General features: G+C 46.5%; 3 protein-coding genes across 4 annotated transcripts; 1 reads left to right on the top strand and 2 right to left on the bottom strand.

Annotated features, from left to right (window-relative positions):
* Window positions 1–695: 695 nt before the first annotated feature.
* Window positions 696–7,342, bottom strand: usp49 (ubiquitin specific peptidase 49). Of its 2 annotated transcripts, none has more exons than XM_029775270.1 (7): window positions 7,259–7,342; window positions 5,853–5,966; window positions 4,196–5,668; window positions 3,782–3,992; window positions 2,977–3,085; window positions 2,512–2,717; window positions 696–2,103 (listed from the first exon to the last, which is right to left on the bottom strand). In XM_029775270.1, the coding sequence occupies exons 3-7, from the start codon at window positions 5,597–5,599 to the stop codon at window positions 2,000–2,002; spliced, it is 2,034 nt and encodes a 677-aa protein (XP_029631130.1). In that variant the 5' UTR covers window positions 5,600–5,668; window positions 5,853–5,966; window positions 7,259–7,342; the 3' UTR covers window positions 696–1,999. The 2 variants fall into 2 exon arrangements, with proteins under 2 accessions (XP_029631130.1, XP_029631131.1); XM_029775271.1 differs by lacking the exon at window positions 7,259–7,342 and adding an exon at window positions 6,273–7,252.
* A 389-nt stretch (window positions 7,343–7,731) lies between these two features.
* On the bottom strand, window positions 7,732–9,454 carry med20 (mediator complex subunit 20). Its single transcript, XM_029775273.1, has 4 exons — window positions 9,350–9,454; window positions 8,903–9,048; window positions 8,511–8,764; window positions 7,732–8,400 (listed from the first exon to the last, which is right to left on the bottom strand). The coding sequence occupies exons 1-4, from the start codon at window positions 9,361–9,363 to the stop codon at window positions 8,179–8,181; spliced, it is 636 nt and encodes a 211-aa protein (XP_029631133.1). The 5' UTR covers window positions 9,364–9,454; the 3' UTR covers window positions 7,732–8,178.
* Window positions 9,455–9,623: 169 nt separating this feature from the next.
* On the top strand, window positions 9,624–13,136 carry bysl (bystin-like). Its single transcript, XM_029775272.1, has 7 exons — window positions 9,624–10,042; window positions 10,278–10,437; window positions 10,697–10,835; window positions 10,964–11,097; window positions 11,216–11,376; window positions 11,853–11,955; window positions 12,197–13,136. The coding sequence occupies exons 1-7, from the start codon at window positions 9,775–9,777 to the stop codon at window positions 12,549–12,551; spliced, it is 1,320 nt and encodes a 439-aa protein (XP_029631132.1). The 5' UTR covers window positions 9,624–9,774; the 3' UTR covers window positions 12,552–13,136.
* The last annotated feature ends 3,108 nt before the right edge of the window (window positions 13,137–16,244 follow it).

Raw genomic sequence — 16,244 nt, 5'->3', positions numbered from 1 at the left:
GATCATTACACAGGTGAACCTTGTGCTAGGGACAATAAAAAGGCCACTAAAATGTGCAGTTTTGTCACAACACAAAGCTACAGATGGCTCATGTTGAGGGACTATAGGAAAGTAGATGAAACTGTGGGTTTGCATTTTATCGATGTCAATTTAAATGCAGAGATACCGTGCCGAGATCCTGCAGCCCATTGTCATGCCATTCAGCCGCCGCCATCACCTAATGTTTCAGTATGATAATGCACGGCCCCATGTCGCAAGGATCTGCACAGAATTCCTGGAAGCTGAAAACGCCACAGTTCTTTCATGGCCTGCTTACGCACAAGACATGTCACCCATTGAGCATGTTTGGGATGCTCTGGATTGAAGTGTACGACAGCGTGTTCAAGTTCCCGACAATATCCAGCAACTTCCCACAGCCATTGAAGAGGAGTGGGACAACATTCCACAGGCCACAATCAACAGCCTGATAAATTCTATGCGAAGTAGATGTGTTGAGATGAGGCAAATAGTGTTCACACCAGATACTGACTGGTTTTCTGATCCACACCCCTACCTTTTTTTTTAATGTATCTGTGACCAACCGATCCATATCTGTATTCTCTGTCATGTGAAATCCATAGATTAGGGGCTAATGAATTCATTTCAATTGACTGATTTCCTTATATATACACTCTAACTCAGTAAAATCTTTGAAATTGTTGCATGTTGCGTTTATATTTTTGTTCAGTGTATTTGATTCATATCAAGACCAGCAGTACAATAACTCTTGGGAACCTGGCAAACTAAGACCCCAAATAGAAACAGCAGAGTAGAAAAAAACTACGTATTACAAAGCTGAAGAATTCCTGATTTTATCTTGATTTCATGTCATGATGTCACACATATATTGCTTGCAGGTGCTCCACTCCAGTGAAATGGATACCCCTCTTAACCCAAACAATTATCCCAACAACACACTCTCCAATATCTCAGTCCTTTGTTTCATTCTTCCATCCATTTCTACCCATGAACAGAGTTACAGTGCACCGGACTCCAACCAGAGCCTAAACTAGCCTCTACAATTAAGGTAGGAGGAGAAGAGAGCTGCCACATGACATAGAAGTCAATAAAAGATCAGAAGGAGCCCATTGATCATGGGATCAACGACCTAAGCCCCTCCTCCATAAAAGGTGCAGCATGACGCCAGTTGGCTCAATACAGTTCCCATCCATCTCCAAAGTAGCTTTCTGACACACAACTCCATACCTCTGTTCAAGGTAGGGAAACGGAGTACATACAGGAATATCTACACACCATATATACCGTTCATTCTGTTGGCCCAGACCAAGGCCTTTAAGCCTGAGATATCCACAGCAGAACGTGTCAGAACGAGAGAGGTCATAGTGAGATACAGATGACACTGAGTTGGAGACTAAAATGCCCTTGGCTGACATCTCATTGTGGTTGAGAATACAGAACAGAGGTAGGCTAGGCAACATTGGTTATGGAGTGTCTGATAGTATCTGCAGGCTTGCCGTAATCCACGCAGGCTCTGAATCACCTGATGCAATTAATAATCTCTGATCCTGAGCCACAAAGGAAACTCAATTAGTTTAGCCACAGAAGATTTCCTATTCCGTTCCAAATGGCTTGTGTTCATCACCCCAGGAGGGAGATAAACATTGGTGAGGATGAGGCAAGTTAACTCCTATACAATGTAAAGCACTTTGACACCTGGTGAAATATATAACTAACCGTGATCAACATTGCCTTCCCTTGTGGTACAACGTTCAGTAGCTCTCACATGGCTGTTAGCATACCAGACTCAACAAATGTGGGCTGAGTTGTTTCAAGCCAAGGGAAATCTAGGTGTAAACCAGGATGTAGCCTGGTAGAGGGAGTGTAACATGCCCAGGCAGACCTCTAGGCAACAGACACAGATATAGGTCTCAGTCCCCCAGACTAGGTAGACATCAGTCAGGTAGTACACCCTGGTCTAGGGTGTAGGAGGGAGAGGGGCCTAGGCAGACCTCTGGGTATAGAACAAAATGTAGGCCTGAGTGTTGCACACCTCCTCCACACTGCACACGTTCATCTCAGAGTCATTACAGTGGACCCAGAAACCTGGAAACAAACACAGGGAGAGGGCTGGTTACGGCTTGGTAAACTGTGCCACCTACAGTCCCAACAGCAACTAATGTAATCTCACAGTATCAGGTTATACGGGGCAGCAGGTAACCTAGTGGTTAGAGCGTTGGACCAGTAACCGAAAGGTTGCAAGATCGAATCCCCGAGCTGACAAGGTAAAAATCTGTCGTTCTGTCCCTGAACAAGGCAGTTAATCCACTGTTCCTAGGCCGTCATTGAAAATAAGTATTTGTTCTTAACTGACTTGCCTAGTTAAATAAAGGTTAAAAAAAAATCGAAAATACTAAATATTCGGAGCAAAACGTTTATGAGAGTTATTACAGGCTATTCTAAGACAGAGTTGTTAGCTTGGATGCAAGTTTCTGGTATCTTGGTCCCACTTACCTCCCTCGGTGTTGTAGCAGTATGCCGTGTAGTGCCCTGAGCCAAAGCCTTTCCCGTGGTGCATGACTACAGCAGACAGGTCGTAGGTGTAGCCCTCTCTGTGAACCGACTGGCCCGAGTCAGTGCAGCAGTAGGGCTCTATGTTCAAAACCTGGTCAAAGGCCACATGGACGCCAATCTTCTCCCTGTGGTTCCGGCCTGACCATCTGTCACAGAACAGGGATTGGTTTTATGCTTGTCCTTGTTACAAGACATCCCCTTGCAGAAATATCCAATCCTACCAACTAAACCATAACACACATTTGGAAACCAAGAAGTACAGACAATCGGTGGGTGTAAATCTTGACTGTGTAAGCAGACTAAGTCTTCAAATGCAGTAGACAAACTGGGTGTTTGAATACATGCTTCCTGCAAATGTAATAAATGCTCTGAATGACCAGTATGGACTAAAGTTCAGGGGCTAACCTGAAGCGTTTGAGGTGCAGCCGTAGAACCTGAGGTAGGCGGTAGATCAGCAGCTGCTTACATGCCTCTGACAGAACCAGGGGCTTGTGGGACGTCTTCCGTCTTTTCCCTGACAATTATAAAACATACAGGTCACATACGTGTAACATTTGTGTGACATGGAGGTACAGTACGTGACCACTAGAAAAGCAGAACTATATTGTGAGTACCCTAAAAGCACAAACTCAGTTTCACTTTCAATATCAATCAATTGGCTAATTAGTCAAATAAAACCTAGCTCGAAATGAGAAACACACAATAGTGCTCCCCAGCTTGTAGTCCTAGAAAACAGAATTTAGTTACCTCGGGTTCATTCAGCCATTCCTATGGGAAAACACATACTTAGGAGATCTTATAGGTTTTGTTCTATGAGATAATATCAGTCAGTTAATAACATGATCTTTATGAATGACGCCTTTGTGCTTTTTTTTAATTAAATGCTTAAAAATTCAAAAAGTGACTTCAGTTGATTAAGATCTCATAGAACAAAATGTATAAGATCTCCTAAGCTTGTGCTCATCACAGACATTATTTTCAGCGTGTATCCAAAACCTACAAAAACTCCATTAATTTCCCCATAGGCTTTGTCCAACAAACCATGGCGGCATTAGTGCCTACAAAAAGACGCCATTACTATTGCTCTCTATAGGACTACTTCCCTAACCATGATTCTGGTCGAATAGCTGAATAAAAAGAACAGCAAAATACAGTACAGGAGGATTTGTCTATTCCATTAACAGACATTAGTCTCTGTCCCAGTACTAACTGTTGCAGTGGTTGCAAGCATAGATGCTGCCCTCCAGAGCCTCTGTCTCAGTGAACTTGGCCAGCATCTCAGTGAGGGAGCAGCTGCGCTGGTTGGCCAGAGACGCAGCCGAGCCCTTCTCCGTGCTGTGGTAACGCTCCGGGAACTCCAGGGACAGGTCCCAGAATGGCTCCACCGTGTTCGACTTGTGCTTACAGGACAGACAAGTCACCTGGAGGGATAAAGGAATACCCAAGCAAACATTTCACCAAGGGGTTATTGTTTGAAAAACCAGACAGAGCCGACATCTAAGTCCTGGTTTGCAACTGTGATTAATAAACAAATGAATACCCTCAGCCATGATAGGGTGCTGAAGGTCAAACCTAAATGAATGTGTTGAGTACTGTTGTCATGGGAATGAGTAGAGTCGCTTACCTGGCTGAGTAGCTGTCCGTGAAAGATCGTGTTGAGGACCTTGAGCACCTGCTTGGACAGCTTCCTCTGGGTGATAGGGATGACAATCCTGCGCTTGCTGCCTTCTGACTCCAGCTCTTGCTGCACCTTGTCCAGCAGCTCACACAGGAACTCCTGGGCATCCTGCTGGTCGTAGCCGCGGAACGCTGGGATCAGGTTCCACACAGAGTGCAGCATGGCAAAGGGCGACACCAACGACCATCGGCCAGACCACATGACCCTGAACAGTGTGTGCAGCTCGTGGCACAGTGACATCTGCTGGCGGGTGGAGGATCGCGGCTCCTTGGGCTGGACCAGCTCTGCTGCGTTTAGGCAGGGGGGCGAGCTCTGCTTGCTGACAGCAGGGAGACCCCCACTGGCTGCCTTCCCCATGCCACGTCCCAGAGGGCAGCCTGGTGTGGCTGCACTACCACTCCCCACCACAGCCCCAGCCACACCCTGGTTTGTCTTGGCCAGCAGCTCCTCAGTCTCACACATGTCCAATGTGAGGAAGCACTCCCTGAATTTCTGCAGGTGGCTCAGCACCTGTAAGATAGAGTTCATGTAGCACGTGTTCCCAAGGTTGCGTAGCCCAGTGACCCCCGGGGCCAGTCTACGACGGGTCGCTTTATGGGAGGAGTAGTACCTCCGTACTTTGAGTTTACGAGTCCTGCCATTGCTGGGTGGCTTCAGGGATAGAAGGGAGGGTTTTTTAGGCGGAGGCAGACGCTCCGGAGGGTCACGGAACTTCAGGGGGATAAGTGTGATGGTTGAGCGGGGCGCCTGGGTGAGCAGCCTGGCACTCTTCCTGGGCGGCACATTGGCCAGCTCTCCCATGAGTCTCCTCTTCATCTCATTCTTCTGGCGCCGGACCTCCTCCTTCTCCTGCTCGAGTTTCTCCTCCCGCTGGCACTGTTCCTCCTGCTGCCGGTTCCTCCAGCGGCGCAGCATCTTCCCCAGCAGCACCTTCCTTCGGTGCCACAGGGCCGTCTGCATGGCAGGCTGGGGCCCGCTCTCGCCCACCCAGGGGTTGCAGTCACCCCCTGCAGAGGAGCGCAGGGAGCGCCTGCCAGGGCTACGCACAGTGGAGAGCGCCCCCCGCAGGAGCTTGAGGTCTCCTTCAGCATTGTCGTTGAGCACATAGTCTCCACAGGCGAAGCAGAAGACGTCCAGCTCCCGCACTTCCATGGCCAGGGGGTGGTTTGACTCCTGGAAGTGTTTGAGGGAGTGCTCTTCCATGAAGCGGCCACAGGCCACGTGAGAGCACTTGAGACAGGCCCACACTGACTCTGTGGTGCAGCAGTCCATGCAGTGCCATTTCTGTGAGTTGAGGATGGAGTGTTCGTGGCCTAGGCGAAGACGCCCCACGTGCTTACAGCGGTCCATCTCTCCAGATGCACATGTGCCTGCCCACAGCGTCAGGACACACGCCTCTGTGCCAAGCAGCAGCTCATCCTGCAGGAGGGAAAAGGAGATCAACTTCAGTAAATCACAGGGATAGAAATCAACCGCTTCATTTCAGATATGCTAAATACAAAATGTGTTCTCTATTTGAAAGTAAACTGACTGGTGTAGGGCGTGGAAAAGATTGAGGACTAAGAATATGAACTTGAAAACCATGTAAGCTTGTTTTACTTACTGTAAAAAACACTGTGCGCTGATTTAAGTCCGTGTTCTTTCAACATAAGCAAAGGGACCTTCACAGGTGAAATCAATCAGCTTCACTCATGTCTGGTTCAGGATCCTGAATAAACTGAAAATAAAATCAGAAAAGAGGTTGTGCTTGTATAGCAAGTTTTTTTTTTTACATAACAGTTGACAGATTGAGCCATTAATTTGAGCAAAGCAAATACGTTTCTAACAAACTTAAAGCATGTAGCTAGTTCACTAAGTCTGAACATTTACTCGACAGTTTCTTAGCAGAATTTAACACAGTTTATAAACAAATCATAATCATGTTAGGCAATTGAGATGAGCAGTTTAACACTATTAGTCTGACTTAAAATGAAGAAACAATCGATTTATCCATAACAACAAACAAAGGGATCAAACTGCATACTTTTTTTCTGCTGGTCAACATGCATTGGTTTGGCGACCAATCATTTCGTTCGATTCAAACTACTAACTAGCTAACTTAGGTTAGCAGTTTTCCATCTTGGCTCGCCAACTGGCACCAGTTTTGCCATATAACGTGGCGTCTCGGCTCGTGCCACAATGAAAATGTAACGTTAGCTACTCACTCCAGCTGACCACTCGACGCGGGTTAGAGAGTGTGTTCTTGTTCACTTAACTAGCAAGTTCCAACTTATTGTCATGTTTAATTAGCTATAACATTAACTAGCTCGCCAATATACATATATCTAGCTACTTGTTGGTAACGTTAGCTAACGTTAACTACCAAGCTAGCTAGCTATGAAGGTTAGCTAGCTAGGGCGATTAAGTTTTACAACACATTCACTGTATTTCTTCAATCATTTGGCTAATGGTACAATAGCCGACATTGTGATCAAATAAAGAAAATGTAAAAAAAAACACCTCAATGGTGTCCCTTATACCGGTGTAATGTATTTATTTAGTTTAACACATTGCAGGGAAACAATAGCCTAATGGCTAGCGTTTGCTAAGCTAGCTAGGCTTGCTAGCCATCAGAACAAAGACTAGTCTGAAATCCACTCTTGTGAACACTGAACAACTTCTAGTTGATATGGTTGACTACACGGAGGGGGGAAAACAATCACTGCGGTTTTGTCATCTAACTAGCTAGCTTGCTAGCTAGAATCCACAGAGCCGCAATGTAAACAAAGCTAAATGTGTCGTATATAAACTTTTGAGTACATCTTCAAACAAAACACCGGGAGGTCAACATACAAATAAAGTCACTGATTCTCAGAAAACCTGCAATGTAGCTATCTAGCTAACGGTAACATGAACCCATAACTTTCAGAGGTTGACAAAACAGTTCACGACAATGTCAGTAGTTGATCCATAAAATAACTGTTTGTTGTATTTGTAAAAAAATACTAAATGAATTTCGCTTCTATTTACCGCCATCATCTGCACGCGAAAGCTGTTTTAGACCTCGAGACAACCGAACTATTTCGGTCCTGGAATCAAGTCATTCTGATTGGATTGAACTGATCCCTCTTCCGTCGAGCTTTAGCTCTCATTGGTACAGACAGGATGTAGCGTTCATTACTATGGTCGGGAAAAGATCCAAACTGATCGGATGGTTATTATTACCATACCAAACCATTTTTTTTATTACCCATAGTAGTCCTCATGAGCTCAGTTGGTAAACCCAATGCCATTTTTACAAGTCATGGCTTTTCACCTGGAGACTGATACATTATTGGCATACTTTTCCCATTCATAACAGCTGACAAAGTCCCCTATAAACCATTCACGACAGGACTGTACTTGGTGAAAAACACCAGCAACAGGATACGAAAAATGCATATGTTTAATAAGTCTAATATATTTCCGAAAATATTGTTACGAAAAAGAGGAGCTTAATCAAGTAAGGTAAACATAGGTTTATTGAGTTTAAAAAAACTGTGTTACAAAGTGTTGTCAGACAATTTTTAAATCAAAATGACCAACTATTAGTAGGACCGTAATGCCCAGATACAACATTGGTATCTAAACTGAAGGTCCTTTAAACCAATTACTCACAAGGATAATCCACAAAACATTTGGGACACAGCATTATTCCTTCAAGAGTTCAGACTTCAACCAGTAAGGTTTTGTTCTCATTTTTGCCATGATATATTCCTTGCAGTGGTTGTGAAATCCTTTGATCAGTTTGAGTTGCTGTACTGACACTCAGTACAATTTAAGTTACACAACATTGTGGTTTAAGATTACATGTTGCTTGTGTTGGGGTGTGGAGGAAGTACTGCTGTCCTCTTGGTGGTGCTTCTTTATCATCTGAGATTATCCAGGACATTCCTGCTGCCATGAAGATGTCAACGCGTGGTCCCTGGGAGCACCTGCTGTTTGCGCACTTTGCTGAACAACTCCAGGTACTGGGTCATGGTGTCAACACAGTCCGCGGGCACATAGAGGCCCTCAGGCTTGGTGGCGAACACAGAGGGCAGCTCCGGGATGCTGGGGCCCAGAAAGCTTTGCATGAACTCTTTCATCAGGTTCCAGCAGTCCCCAGGGACCACACAGGGACAGTACTCCACCTAAACAAATAAAGAGATTTGATCGTGGACATCAGTTTAGAAAAAGTGTAACACAGATCAAAAACCCCCTTTACCCTCCATTTTGATAATTGGCTGTACAGACCACTCACCTCTACTGAAATGCCCCTCGCGCTGGAGCTCATTGTTACTGCTCCAACCTTTATCAGGAAATCACAATAGCGGTAGCGGGAACCACGGCTCTCTACCTTATGCCCCTTGGCGTTCTGGAAGTGGCTTTTCAGCTTAATCATGAGCACGTCAAAGTTTCCATCTGCTGTGAGGCAGGGACCTCCTTCAAACAGGGCTAAGCAGCTCAGGGGGGTTTCTGAGTTATGCATCACATACAGGAGTTTGGTGGGCTGGCCTGTGACAAACAGAGAGAAAAGAAAGACGGTTGTTGCCCCCTTGTGGGTATTTGAAGGATGTAGTCCAATGGATTACATGATAGGATATGAAAGACAATTTTGTTTATGTCATAGCTTTGCAGTACAACTTTAGTTACCGCTGGCATTTCCTGTGGCATGGTACGTCTCACAGTCCACAGTAAAGTTTCCCTGCTTCACAGCGCCCAACTGCTCCAACTTCTTGTGCAGAATGTCTATTGTCTGCTGCACACTCTTTCCCTCTGCCAAAGGCACCTGACACACACTAAGCAAGGGAGACAGCACACAGAGTATAACTGTTAATAACATTAAGATATTGTTCAGCATTAACTTACTGATTTCCAAAAATCACATATTGAAACAATGTCAGATCTGAATGGTGATGTAAGATGATAGGAAGCTTGGAAGAAAAATCAACCAGGTGACAGATCATTGAGTTGTGTACTGTTCCATGTAGATCCACATGGGATCTAGGGCCATGTAAAATACCAGGTGTGATAAGTAACGTAGCTAGCTAGCAATTTATATTTTGTTAGATACAAGTTTGATTAAAAAAAGAATCTCACCAAGTCACCCCCATTGATTCAAGACGTTTGTTATTTTCTTACTACGAAATTGAACACGCTTCCTGCTGAAAAATTGTCTGTTTCCGGTATTAGGAGGAAATTAGGTAATCTGTCTGCGCCTACGTTTTTCTCGTGCGAAGAACATTTTAATACACTTATTTTGTTCATATACATTTTTTGAAGATGGAACATTCCAATATATCCAGTAATACATACCAAAGACATATGCGCTGTTTCCTTTTCTAAATCTCTCTGGTATTATGTTTCGCCTCCGATAGTACGTCACTTCCGTTGGATAAAAAAAAGCACGTGTGTTGACTGGAACTTTGGTGAGAATTTCCACATTAGCTACTTTATGAATTGTTAAACTAGCTAGCTAGATTAATAGTACATTTCGAACAGGTCTGTATAATAAACTAGCACAGATGCCGAAAGTGAAGAAACCCAAAGGAGGAGGTGGGGAGAAAAGTGGCGACGGAATGGTTGCGCTTGCTGACCAGATTCTTCAAGGGGATATGGTTCGAGTACATGGCCGAGTGAAGACCAGGGATCAACGGGGAGAAGATGAAGACGAGTACGTGGACGAACGCCTATCAAGGAAGATCCTGGAGCAGGCACGAATCCAACAAGAAGAACTACAGACAGAATATGGTTTGGCACCAGAGGTCAAGAAAAAGCAAGCCACTTTTTTAGGTAACGTTGAGGTGGATTTGCAAGCCAGAAAATGCTTATCTGCTTTTGTCATTTTGTCTTTTTGTCTTGCTAGCTAGCTATCCACAACAACCACACATTACTTTACACTTGACTACTGAGAACTTTTGCGTGGAGGTCAATTCCAGTCATTATTATTCTTGAAGTGTTGTGCTATGCTCAGTTATACTGGTGGTACAATTTAATGGAATATGGATGTTGTCTTATATCCTTGCAGGGCCAGATTCTCAGGATGCAGACTCTGATGAGGAGTGGCCGGCACTGGGTGAAGCCGGGGCCAGTGAGGAGGAAGAGGCAAACTGTGGGACAGAAGTGGTGGTGGACCCAGAGGATGAGAAAGCTATGCAGATGTTCATGAACAAGAATCCTCCCATGAGGTACAGTATGAGGCCCCAAAACTCTGTGCCAAACCACTGAGCTAAAAACCTTTATTGCGGTGAAAAATCTTGATGATGAATGATTTGCCATTTTTTGTATTTTTATTTATTTTGTGTGTTAAAGACACCTAGATTCAATTGAATGACAACAGCACTATCATGCCATAAAAGTGAATTTCATGTTGTCTCTTCCAAAAAATAATCATAACTTTGTAGCTGAATATGGATTTCCTCAGTGTTGTTCTGGTTTTTCTTTCAGACGAACTCTAGCAGACATCATCATGGAGAAGATCACAGAGAAGCAGACAGAGGTGGGGACAGTGATGTCTGAGGTGTCAGGAAGACCCATGCCCCAGCTGGACCCAAGGATCATTGAAGTGTACAAAGGTGTCAACAAGGTAAGCCGTGCACCTGCGTCCTCCTGTATTAATTTGCTTGGCCACCTGTTATTTTCCACTTAATCAGATTTCAGTCAGAGGCTGAATATTGCCAACTATTATTAACTTGTTTTTTCCGGTTGCTCCAGGTTCTGTCAAGATATCGTAGCGGCAAGCTGCCCAAAGCTTTCAAGATCATTCCAGCGCTGTCAAACTGGGAGCAGGTTCTGTACTTGACAGAGCCTGAGACCTGGACTGCTGCTGCTATGTACCAGGCAACAAGGTCTGATAAAAATTAACAGGATTATTTGTTAACATCTATTAAAAACCTTTATTTAATTATTAGAAAGCACCTTATGGATATTCATGACCGACTCTTGATTTTTCTTCTTTCTGAACAGAATCTTCTCATCCAATCTGAAGGAGCGAATGGCCCAACGGTTCTACAACTTGGTGCTACTGCCAAGGATACGAGATGACATTGCAGAGTATAAAAAACTAAACTTCCACCTGTACATGGCCCTGAAGAAGGCTCTTTTCAAGCCAGGGGCATGGTTCAAAGGTGAGACAAATCAAGAACATGTATCAAAGGGGAGAGAAATAGTCAGGTAGATAATTTAAAAGCTTGGTTGATAATCAATGTATGGTTGCCAGGATGTAATAATGGGGGGTGAAAGTAATTAAGATAATACACATTATCTGTCAGGTATTCAACATTTTTGCCAAGAATACTACTTAGTGGGTTTTGTTCTGAGTTCACTTTGGCAATCAGCCAAAAGACAGTCATCGTCACTAGGTGGCAGTATTGTCTAACCAGATCACAGACTGAACCAGATTTAGAAAGTTCTTTCAGTTCTTTGTGAATTTGGCTGGGTTGCCCAAAAAGTCACATATTGCCGCTTTAACATTTCTTGTGCATTTGTACTATGTGTTGTACAGTATTTTATCTATTTGTTTCCAGGTAATGACTTTGTACCCCTTAACCCAGCATATGTTTGTGTTACTGTGTGTTCACACATTTCTATTTTTCTCACTCAGGCATCCTCATACCTCTCTGTGAATCTGGAACATGTACTCTGAGGGAGGCTATCATCATTGGCAGCATACTCACTAAGTGCTCAATCCCTGTACTGCACTCCAGGTAAGAGACACTCTTTTACCTGCGTTATGTGTGCAATTTTGTAAGGTCTATGATGCCCTAATGCGACTGCTCGGCTTGCCACTTGGCTAGGGACTTGGTTTTTAACCGTGGCAGCTTGACTGTTGCTGATCATGTAAGTGGGAATTCATGTGAATGTATGGTACAACAGTATTTAAGGTAGTAGAACAGCATGGCTTGTCAGAAAATAATGCGGTAAACAAATGACTGATTCTCTCTGCAGTGCTGCCATGCTGAAACTGGCAGAGATGGAATACAATGGAGCCAACAGCATCTTCCTGCGACTCTTACTGGATAAAAAATACGCCCTGCCCTTCCGTGTCCTGGATGCCCTGGTCGGCCACTTCCTGTCCTTCCGCAGTGAGAAGCGTGTCCTTCCTGTGCTGTGGCACCAGAGTCTGCTTACCCTGGCACAGCGCTACAAGGCCGACTTGGCGTCCGAACAGAAGGCTGCTCTACTGGAGCTACTTAAGGTGCAGACACACCCCCAGATTTCTGCAGAGATCCGTCGGGAGCTGCAGAACTCAGAGTCCCGTGATCTGGAAACCGCTATGCCTGTCACAATGGCCATGGACTGAGTATGGAGCTGAGCAAGGCCGCACCCTCTCAGTCCCCACCTTTCCCCTCTTTCTCCCCAACGTACCATCATTCACTAAACTGCCCACAACACATACACGTATGAACTGTTTACCCCCTGCCAAATGCTCTATCATTGCTATGGAGACAAGAGTAAAGGCCACGAGATGGATTACAGATTAACATTCATTCAACATCCTGACTATCAAAGTGATATTATGGAATCCCTTTCTGATGTGCAAGTGAGGATGTCATAAAACAAACTGAAATATATAACTGTTGTAAACATACATTACATTTATTGAGTGGAAATGATAGAGATGTGTTTGCTAGTTTTGAAGCAATGTCAGTTTCACAAGTAAAGATAATGTACAGCTGACTTGTTTGTATGACACCTACATTTCCAAAGGAATTTAGAGAAGCAACAGCACACTGACCCTTTTGGTGGGGAAAAAAACAATTTTCAATGACTGCATGTTTGTAAGATGGTTAAGTAGCTAATGAAGGAAAATTATACAAAATACTATTCAAATGTTACTGTAAAAATTAACATTTTGAATAAATTATTTCCTTGGTTTAAAGTGAAATGTCTTAAGTTGCATTGCTACCATTCACAAAAAAATCCCAGAGATGCTGACTGGTATCCTGGCCAGGTGTGACAGCTCGAGTGTTTCTGAAATTCCCAGTGTTAGGGGCAAGAGGACATTTCACAGCTAGCTAGAACTCGTACCTATGGATGCCTGTTCCCGCTACCCAAAAACAAATCTGACTATGAGATAGTAAGTCTGGATCATGGATGTTGAATAGTCCTGCAGATCTGCCCTCTTTTTTAAAGGGGCAATCTGGGATTCAAACTAACAAAGCACTCACCCTGCCACTTTATTTGGTAAACAGCTGAGGAATGGGGCAGGAGAAATGTAACCACTCTCAAATACATAGTATACACAAGGACTCTCACATATGAATATAAGGACTGACTATCCATGAGATCAAAATGATAGTTATGTTTCACTATATGGATCACTCCAATATATTGGTATCACTCAGCGGTGGAGGGATACATTTGAGGTGAGGATTTACTCCCGTGTACACCTGTGTCACGGCTGGGGTCCGCCCCTATATATAGACCCCATGGCCGCGACACGTTCTCTTTCATTTTCTCGGCGGATGGCCGTATGGTTTGAGGTATAAACTTTCTGAAGTTCGCTTGGTAAGTGTAATATCTTGTGTGGATGTATACTCACTGGCTGTTTGCAGCCTGGAGCAGCTGGCCACATGCCCAGCCCCTCTTGAGTGCTGCACGCGGTTGATCTGTATCTTCTGCCCATGGTTTGTTGTTTCGTTAGCATTACACTACGACTCCGTGTGCATTAAACCGGTAGGTAATATTGCAGTTGGCGTAAAACAAAAAAAAACAAATCAAATCCATTACCTGGTTGATGTTTTTTTGTCTGCCTGTTTTTCCCACAGGGGCCCTGTGTTTGCAGATACTGGGTAATTTATTTCTCACCGGGTTCCTATTCCTCCAAGCGGGTCACGACATAAGCTCTCCCAGGGCGTCGGACCCCTGCTCCGTGGCCTTGGCTTGGCTGAACATATGGCTTCCCTTTGTGACAGGTATGATGGTGGCATCCCCTCTGGGGATCCGCATACCTTCTGTATGCACTGCCTGGGTTTGAGCCACACGGTGAGGGCGGTGGAGCGCCCTACTGGATGCCTGTTTTGTGTGGTGTTCTCAGAACGCCTGCACATGGCGCGATTGGAGGCCATGCGCGAGTGGGTCAGCCAGGCTCAGGCTGGGGACGAGCTCCCCCAGGAGTGATGCGTCAGCTAGCTGTTAGTCTCTCTACTGGACCCGGTACCCCTCCCAGGAAGTGTGGCCGGAGCCACCGCAGGCAGAGCCCGTCTGCTACCAGTCCTGGACAGGGGCATGAGTCGGACCCCTGGGACCACCTTGAATGGAGGGCGCATGCCCTGCGTCAGGAGGTTGATAGCTTCGATGGCGAGGACAGCTGTTCCCTGTTGGCCAGTGATAGGCTGTTCCTGGGGGGCGATGCTGGCACTGTTCACCCCCGTGAGCGGGGCTACCAGGCTGACAGGCCATCAGAAGCCGCCAGCGGGGCTTCATAGCCCCCAGTGGCTCTGCAGGCCTACCTGCAGACTCTGTTTTCCTGGCTGCAGGAGGGCACATAGGAGATCCTCTGGGAAGTGATGGAGGTGTCTCGTCTGCTTTCCCTGCTCCAGAGGAATGTGGCCCACGCCAACGGATGGGCCATGGTGCAGGTGGTTACCTCCTGGCGCCATCTCTGGCTGGCCCAATCCCGTCTGCCACCTGCTCTCCAGAGCACATTTGCCACTCACCCCATCACCCCAGGGCTGACGTTTGGCCCAGGGGTTGATGACATTCTAGAGCAGACCGATAAGGTTCGCAGGGACCGGGAGACCCTGAGACGGTTCATGTTGCCTCCTCAGGATTGTTGATCCTCAATTACCTGGATGATTGGCTGATTTGTGCCCCAACCAGGACGAGGTCCTGTCAGACAGAGACATGCTCCTGACCCACATCGGCAGGCTGGGCATTACTGTAAACGACAAGAAGAGTCATCTGACGCACACCCAGAGGGTAGCCTTCATTGGCATATATTTGGACTCAGTCCAAGGGTTCAGGCGATCTTATCTTGCCTCGACCACTTTCGGCAGGGGTGGGTGGTATCCGCCCTGACCTGCCAATGCCTGTTGGGCTTGCTGACGGTGGCCTTGTTGCTGATTCCTCTAGGCCTGCTCCATTTCCGGCCTCTTATACGGTGGTTCCGCTCCCACTGCACACGAAGCGCCACCGTCACCGCCAGCTGCGGGTGACCACACCGGGCCTCAGGGCATTGTTGAGGTGGCGCTGTCCCTCCTTTCAGGTGGGGTGGAGATGCTGAGGATGTGCCACCGGGAGCTGGTCAGCACAGACGCCTCCCATCGGCTGGGGGGGGGGGGGGGGGACCAAGGGCAGGTTGGCCAGCAGCTGTTGGCTACCCCCTCGGAGCAGCAGGCACATCAATACACTAGAGCTCTGAGCTGTACTGCTGGCCCTGCAGTCTTTCCTTCCACATCTGAAGGGGAGACATGTCCTGGTGAGAACGGACAACACCACAGTGGTGGCTAACATCAACCATCAGGGTGGACCTAGGTCCCACCACCTCAATCTTAAAGCACGGGAGCTACTTCTCTGGGCTCAGGGACAACTAGTGTCTCTACGCGCAGAGCACGTACCTGACATCCTGAGTGTGGCAACGGATATGCCCTCGAGGGAGGGCCCGCCACCTTGGGACTGGAGCCTACATCCCCAGGTGGTGCCGCACCTGTGGGACAAGTTCGGGAGGGCGCAGGTGGACCTGTTTGCCTCCCTGGACAATGCACACTGCCTCCTGTGGTACTCCATGCCGGAGCCACCAGGGTCTCTGGGCTTGGATGCTCTGGCGCACAACTGGCCAGGGCTGGAGCTTTATGCATTTCCCCCCTTTTTCCCTGATCCAGGCTGTGCTGGACAGGACCAGGATGGCAGAGCATCGTCTGCTTCTGGTGGCCCCATACTGCCCCAGACGACCCTGGTTCAGCCTTCTCCTGTCCCTGTTGTGTGGGACACCTTGGCAACTTCCCCTGAAACCGGACTTGCTGCCTCAGGCCGGGGGAACTCTGTGGCATCC

Source organism: Salmo trutta, chromosome 14, assembly GCF_901001165.1.
Source record: "Salmo trutta chromosome 14, fSalTru1.1, whole genome shotgun sequence".
Classification (NCBI taxonomy): Eukaryota; Metazoa; Chordata; class Actinopteri; order Salmoniformes; family Salmonidae; genus Salmo; species Salmo trutta.
The sequence above is the reverse complement of the archived record's forward strand: the minus strand, read 5'-3'. Positions and strand labels throughout refer to the sequence as shown.